Source organism: Parasteatoda tepidariorum, unplaced genomic scaffold, assembly GCF_043381705.1.
Source record: "Parasteatoda tepidariorum isolate YZ-2023 unplaced genomic scaffold, CAS_Ptep_4.0 HiC_scaffold_331, whole genome shotgun sequence".
NCBI lineage: Eukaryota > Metazoa > Arthropoda > Arachnida > Araneae > Theridiidae > Parasteatoda > Parasteatoda tepidariorum.
This window is the reverse complement of record NW_027261662.1, coordinates 32,730-41,021: the sequence shown is the minus strand read 5'-3', so window position 1 is coordinate 41,021 and position 8,292 is coordinate 32,730. Positions and strand designations below refer to the sequence as shown.

Sequence of the window (8,292 nt, the reverse complement as noted above, 5' to 3'; positions counted from 1 at the left end):
ATTTTGGTCAAATAAAATAAAATTTAACAAACGTGACTTCTTTGAAATTTTATCAGTAATTGTAAACCATCATTTAAATTTTTGGATTTTTTTTTGTTAAAATTATCTTATAAGTTATTAGCTATGTATTTAAAACATTTTAATTGATTGATTTGTTCATTTACGTCGCACTAGAGCTGCACAATGGGCTATTGGCGACGGTCTGGGAAACATCCCGGAGGATGATCCGAAGACATGCCATCACAATTTTGATCCTCTGCGGAGGGGATGGCACCCCTGCTTCGGTAGCCCGACGACCTGCGCGCGAAGTCGAGCACTTTACGGTAGAACAGTTTAACGAGGACCAATACCGCACACCCTCGGTCCCTACGCAGACTGATCCAAGTGATCACCCACCCGCACACTGACCGCAGTCAGTGATGCTTGACTTCGGTGATCTGCTGGGAACCGTGTCTTAGCGATCAGTCCACTGCGGAATTTTAAATTAAGTAATAAAAAATTAACTTTAGACAAACAAGTCCAATAATTTGCGGAATTTTTTTTTTACTTGTATAAATAGTTTACAAATAGCTTCATTGCGAAATATTCATTAACATTCAAGTGAAATTAACATCGGGGAATCTGAATTCTTGACTATTCATCTTATTAATACGTAACTATGCTTTAAGGTTTATAAATCAAAAAAATTTTTTTTTAATATATGTTTATACAGCGATAGTAGGATTCTGTATCTAATTCCGTAAAATCACCAGGATTACTTAATTAGCATGCTTAAAGTTTATTCTTTATTAAAATAATAGATAAATTTAATTTTAGTGTGTGAAAATCAAATCTTTAAATTAGAATTCACTTTGTTTCCTCCTTTATTTTGCACATAACACATAAAATTTAATACTTTTTATTTATTTTTATTATTCGTTTTAAAATGATCCCTTTCAATAAAATAACTTTTTGATTTTAAAATTAAAAATCCTTCAAATTGATTTGCATTTATAAAAATATAATAATTAAGTTTTTTTTCATTGTTTTACCAAAAATTAAGTCTAGTCTACAGTAAATTTAGCTTTTCACATTAACAGGGTTGATTGTGAGCCCAAGTCAAAATTCCAGAAAATTTCTTGAGTTAAAAAAAAAAAGTTTAAATTGAAAAAAATTTAAACAAGGTTTTTTCCCCCTTTTTCAATATATCTTAGTTTACTTAAAATATTTTTATAATTTTACACATACCTATGATGACCTGGAGAAGTAATTAAAATTTACAAATATGTCTTTCCTTCTTGAGTTTATGATTATAACAACTATTTACTGATAAAAATGAATATTAATCATGAATACTATAAGCTTATAAAGTATATCTCTGGCTCTCCCTTACGCAGAAATGAAATAAACAGTGTTTTTAAGTTCCACCTTTGAAAATTTGAACTCCCGAAACTTCTGTGATCAATGATTTTTTGAAACGTCTGGACCTTCGATCTCCGGAAACTTCCGGATCACTGTTAGAGAAAGTCCGGAAATCCGGATTTTTTTCCGCAGCACAATCAGCCCTGCATGAAAAAATTTATTTATTATTGGAAAAAGTTATTTCTGAAATGCAATTGTAATATTGTTGTCCTGTATGTCTCAGTCATATTTTCCCAGAAGTATGCTATTTGACACTTGCTGCTCAATTTTTAAAAAGCAATATTTCTCAACTTTTTAAAACTTGGGATAATGTCAGTTTTAGTGATTTATTTTTTTAAAAAGGCAGTGTTTTTCGAATTGAAAAATAGTACTTCTTTTACAGACAAGTACGTTACATAACATTTTTCTTTAAAAAAAAAATCAAAGCAATTAAAATTTAGAAAATGTGTGCTTTTTACAATTTGGAAAATTTGATTCTAATAGTTTAGTCATCAGAGCATTCAATAATTTCCCTACTGCTATTTTTACTTTTTGTAAAATACCAATCTACCTCTGGAACTAACTGCATAAATTAAGAGTACATTTTAAAACATATTTACCCAAAAATGTCTTAGATAAAAAATAATTTTATGATTACTATTAACTCTTGTTATTAAATGCAAAAATAAAAACAATTGATTTTTAACAATTCTTTTTAACTTTATTTGAAAATCTTCTAAAGTAAATTTTCAACCATAAAGTCAAACGTTTAAATGAAATAATTACAAATCCTTAGTAAAATAAAAATTCAAAAGCACTGTTTTTGAATACTTATTTATTGAATTATTCAATAATATAAAAATGCATAGTTCAATAAAATGTTATATTATGTTGAGTCAAAACTTTTCAATCATTTTTAAAGTAAATAATTTTAAAAATAGCTAGTTATGGAAAAATATTTTTTGGGTAAACTAGCTTATCATTATATTCGAAAGACCACCAGAGATATAAGGAAAAATATATATAGTAGGAGCCATATTATTTTCCAGCCAAACAAGGTAGAAAATAATCCTTAACAATGTCAAAATTTTTTTTTATGATAACTACTAAATATTAATTGATGATTAACAATTGTATATAAAATAAAGACATTTATTTATTAAGTACAGTAGAGCGCCGATTATCCGAATGTCCAATTATCCGAACTGTGTTCGAATTTATTTATTAATTTATTTTTTTTCAAAGTTTAGAATACTTTTTAACTTATCAACAATTTTTCTAAATTTCTGAAAAAGTAGATCATTCGGATGAAAAGATGCCAGGTTATGCAGCAGAAGAAATAGAAGACTGGTGTCGAGACACTGAAAACGTCCCGGTATTTCAAATGATGATGAAATAGTTGCTAAAATTTTGAATGAAAATCGGAACTCCACAGAGGAAGACGTAGGTGATCAAGTTCAAAGTAGTGGACCTTCTCATATAGATGCATGCAACTTATTAGATATTGCAATGAATTAACTAGAATGCCAAAATGATGTTGATCCATTTCATTTGATTTATTTAAAAGAATAAGGAATATGGCTGCTCAAAAAAGAGCATCTTCTTTGAAACAAAAGTCTTTGCTGGATTTCTTTTGTAATGGAAAATAAAGAAAAATGTGGTTAAATCAGTAATGGACAAAAAAAAATTTAAAAAGCTGAAATATGATTAAAAAAATTCAAAATAAAAAAAAAAGTTTTAAAAAAAATAACTAAAAATATTTAAATTTTTTTTTAAACAGAGCTATTTTAGATAGTACTGCCAGTCCTAAACCTGGAAGAAGTGTGAAGGCAAGTTAGTGCATAAATAATGATAATTTACTAGATTTTAAACAACCTTCCAATTATCTGAACGATGTTTGGTCCCGAGCAGTTCGGATAATCAGCGCTCTACTGTACTTTAAAAATAATCACAAGTTTGACAGCTTCATTAACATCTAACCAGTCTCTAGTTTTGTTTTGTGCAAATCTAAAAACAGAAAACAATCTTTCTATACCAGCAGTTAAGCATACTGCTGCATGCAATTACATCATGATCTGTATAACATTTTATCTATTTGTTTTGTAAGGCTAATACATTTTGTTTGATTCATAATAGTGTAAAATTTTGCTACGGTGAAGGAATATATAAAAGATGTAACGAGACATATTTCAATTCTGTAAAGAATACTCGATCAAACAATATAAATCAAAAATAGTTTCAGTTAGTAAAAAGTAAAATTTTTCTAACATTTGTTCCAAATGACTCTTTTTTTTAAACATCTAGCATCAAAAATCATTCAAGGTATCTTCAACATGTTATAGTCGTTGAGTGCCAAGCGTATTTTTAAAGGAATCCCTCTCATGCCAATGTTTGTAGCATAGCAGTAGTGCTTGTTTTATAGTATACCAGTGCGACAAGCTCACTACTAAAAGATTGAAGTAAATAAAAATTTGATTTGTTAAAAATAAAAATCAAGTAAATCTTAAACAAATTTCTAGTAATTGATAACAACAATGAAAATTTCTTAGTTTTAGATAAAATTTTATGCTGTAAATCACTGATAAGTGATGATGCCATAATAGAAAGTTCCGTTTCAGTCACTCATGACTGATGTGACACTCAATGTGTTTTTAATGAGAGACAATTTTCCCCCAATCATTAACTAAGTACATATGTTAACGAAACTTTATTGTAGAAAGATGACCACCAAGATTTTGGACATTTAACATTTTAAATTTGTATCAATAAATTAATTAACTTTTAATAGTAATTAAATTTATTTTAAGCATGCGTTTTATAATAAATAGATAAAATATTAACATTAATGAATGTTGCACAGACATAGATTTGTTACAATAAACATTCTTTTTGGTTAACTTGAGATATAATTTTGATAATAATTGATCAATTTCATAATTCTGATAACATTACTTATCCCTGCCTTTAATATATATTTTTAGCACTCTTGCCAAAAATATAGAAAAAAAAAAGGTATACATTGAGAGTAGCAAACTAAGGCTTAAGTGAGAAAACTCACATATGATATCAAAACCTGAAAGTAATAAAACATTGAAAACTTTAAAACTTAGTAATATTGACAAACCAAACTGAGAGAAGATGAAGGATTATTATAAAACAGGTTGCATAGCCAAATCTTTCAACAAAAAATAAGCACCTTTTAAGTAGTTTTTAAGCACTCAAAAACTATTTTTAAGCATTATATACATTAACAAAATGCAAAATAAGTTTCAAAGATTTTACATGATCACGATAAAATAACTAGTTTCTGACAAATAATTCTTTTCTTGATTATATTAGTCACCATCAAAAGATAGAGAGATTTTTCGATTCGACTTCAGAAATGAAGCCTGAAATTGAGAACTAACAAAAATTGAGATCTAACAAAATACAGCAGAGTCGCACACGAGAGTGCAATAATTTCACCGAACCCATCTCAGTAGACGCAAATCCGGATTTGCAAGTATTTAATCAAACATGCAAAATGATTGGCTCTTCCATACACTATGGATCGAAGGTACGCCGAAATGGATTGTGGTTGAATGAATGGTAAAAACGTTGAATAGAATAATGTGAAAAGCATGCTTTTGCATAATACATAATATGTTTCGAAATTTGTCAGGGTAAAGAAAAAAATTTCATTTGCGAAAAGGGAAAACTAAGCACTTTTCAAAAACTCCCAATGAAAAAAGCACCTTAAAGGGCTTTTAAAAAACGAAAAAAAGAGCACTTTTTAAAAACGCTATGCACTATGTAAAAAACACTTAATTTTTTTAATTTGGCAATAAATCTAATTTTTAATTTTATTTTCAACCATTGACGGTTCTGAACATAAAAAGTCGTGTTTTAATCCACAGTTTTCACGCCATAGCAAAACTGGTTTCCCATGTTATTAGATAAAGAAATATTGTTAGGAAGGAAGAAACATTCTCCAAATTTGTCCCATTTGCTTAACCCCCAAGGGGTTGAACTTCTCTCCACAATGAAAGAAATTGTCAGATTCAAATAATATTCTTAATTTTTCTTCACTAAAATGTTACATTAATGAATCAAGTGTATAAATACACTTTTATTTTTTACAAGAAATACATAATTCATTAAAGGTGATGATTACAGAATACCATACAAATTGTGTTTAAAAATGCTGTAGTTAATCTTAACTGAATTATCTTATTATCCAGTATTTATCATAATTTCTTAGTAAGTTTATTCATGGAAACTAATTTATTGAAAATGATTTACAATGACATATTTTTGAATAGAAATATTTAGACAATGTAACTAATTTTGAAAAATAATGTTTATTTTAGCTGGCACTGATGCAAGCATCTTCAAAAAACATGCGTAGCTACATAATTTTTTCTGTAGCTGCTGTAGAATTCAACTGAATTTATAAATAAATTTTTAAAATATAAACAAAAAAAATTCATAATCAGGATAATTTAAATCTTGAAGTTTGATCTTGAAGTAATAATTTGCAGCCTTTTCTTAGAATATGAGCCTGACACAAATATATTATCTTATTGTAATTACTCATAACAACTAATTGTTAGTAATTTATTCAAATCATTTAACACATTCTTGAAAATTTTTAGTCATGTTGAAAAAAATTTTGGTTAAGCCAGCTGATATTGATGTAGGCACATTAAAAAAATATTTGCAGTTATGCAACAATTTTACTTCAATACAACATTAATTGACAATGCAAACATTTTTTCTCAATATGCAATTGTAATATAAATCAAGAAAATTGACAATCAGGATTACTTAACTCCTCTGATTTAATATTTTGAAGTTCAACAACAACAATTTGCTGTCCTTCATCAGAATATTCTTCCTCTACCAATTCTGGTTTAATTTTTGAAATGATCTCATTTGGCTGAACTAGTTTCAATGGATTAACCAATCTGAATTTTTGCGAACGTTTTCTCCTAACAGGTCTTAAATGTGCTGGATCCGGATCATCTTCTGTGATTATTTGGGCACTTTTCTTTTTTGAAGATTTATTATCTTTTGCATCATCCTCTAAACATACCAATATATCCGAGTGTTTCCTCTTCAGGGGTTTTGAACCTGTTTCATCAGAATTACCTTCCTCAACTAAAATCATCTGAGATACGTTATCTTCCTCTCTCCTTCTAATATCATTTCTTACCTGATTTCTGGAATGTTTTAGATAATGTTGAATAAGGGAGTCCATAACAGAGAATTTTTCATGACAAATATCACAAATATAAGGCTTGGTTTTAGTGTGAGTTTTATAATGGGAATCATAACGTGAACTTGAATGGAAACCCTTGTTGCAGACAGTACAAAATATAGTTGGTTCACCATGCCTTTTACGATGAGTATATAAGTTAGTATACGATTTAAAGCTTTGACCGCATTCCTCACACTTAAATTTCTTTTCCTCTGAATGAGTCAGTAAGTGACACTTTAAGTGAGTTGATTGATTAAATCCTCGATTACATATGTTACACACATGAGGTTTAATACCACTATGAATTTTACGATGTCTATTTAAATGTTGTCTCCATCCAAAGGCTTGGAAGCATATGTCGCAAACATATTTTTTTTCCCGTACTGGAGGTGGAATAGATTTGTCTCTCAAATGGCCCTGGTAGTGTATATCGCGATTACTTTTTTGAGTGAACCCTTTATCACATATATCGCATAAAAACGGTTTTTCATTTGTGTGGGACCTGATGTGACGATTAAGGTCGTAAGGAGAGTAAAATGCTTTTCCACAAGTGTCACATACGCGGTCTCTTATTTTTCTAGAAACACATGAATGACTTTCATATGACTGATGAGTTTCAAACTTCTTATAACAATTGCGGCAAACATAATGGGTTTGGTGAATTGTTTTATGTTTTTTTAATATTTTTTTCGACTTTAAACATCTTCCACATTCATCACAACGATAAACCTTATTATCTGTGTGTGTTTTTAAATGGCTTTTGAGACTGTTTTTTGAGCAGAGCTTACCGCACACATAGCATTCTTCTTTATGGCTTTTTTCACAGTCACTTGAAGCCATTATACTATCTTGAATGCACGAAACGAACAACCAATCAACAAAATTTTGAATGTTCCTAGAAAATTTGAAAATTATTTATTTTCGTACTTGCTTTGATTGTTTACTTAAAAGGCAGTGTCTATTGCACCGACTATCGGTTTCTAGCATTTGAACATAATATATTAATATGTATTAATAGTTATTTATTTTTGTAGAGAATTGTTGGGACTGCGAGAAAAAACATTTTGCCTTATAAATTATTAATGTTATTAACTTCATATTTATCAAATATATTTTATGTAATTCATTTTCGGTGGTTGACTTATAAATTAAATGAAGATTAAATAACTTTTTTCAATAAATTATGTATCCAATCAGTAGCCCCCCCCCCAAAGCTCTTGGGCGCATTCTTGGGCAAATTCTAAATTATTCGTTTTATTTAGTTCGTTTTATTAAAAACTATTCGTTTTATTTAGTGTAAAAATTCCCCCCCAAGCTTTAAGTGGGCGCATCGTGAGCCCACCTCCCCCCCTGGTGGGGGCCCCTGTATCCAATAACGAGGATTTAATGGCAAAAAAATTTAATTTTTGTCTTATTTAACTATCAAAAGTAATTTTAAAAATAATTTTATTATCTATTAAAAATAATTTTGCTTAGTCATTTAATTCCAAAATTCTTAGTGAATGACGGATCCCAATGACAAAATCCAACCCATGGTACAAGAAAACCTCTCACTTGGTTTTATAATGCAAAAATGCAGAGTGAGAGCTCCAAAGATAGATACTTTGAAATCGTGTTTTAGGAATCTATATCTACACTCAACATTTTGTCTTCAGATTAATGTTTTTAAATTT

General features: G+C 29.0%; 1 protein-coding gene across 1 annotated transcript; it reads right to left on the bottom strand.

Annotated features, from left to right (window-relative positions):
- Positions 1-2,198: 2,198 nt before the first annotated feature.
- On the bottom strand, positions 2,199-7,583 carry LOC107448690 (zinc finger protein OZF). The gene has a single exon (XM_016063987.4). The coding sequence runs from the start codon at positions 7,457-7,459 to the stop codon at positions 6,161-6,163; it is 1,299 nt and encodes a 432-aa protein (XP_015919473.2). The 5' UTR covers positions 7,460-7,583; the 3' UTR covers positions 2,199-6,160.
- Positions 7,584-8,292: the final 709 nt, after the last annotated feature.

What these genes read in the sequence shown, in the direction of transcription:
- LOC107448690 (XM_016063987.4), bottom strand. Translation starts at nt 7,459, where the DNA reads ATGGCTTCAAGTGACTGTGAAAAAAGCCATAAAGAAGAATGCTATGTG.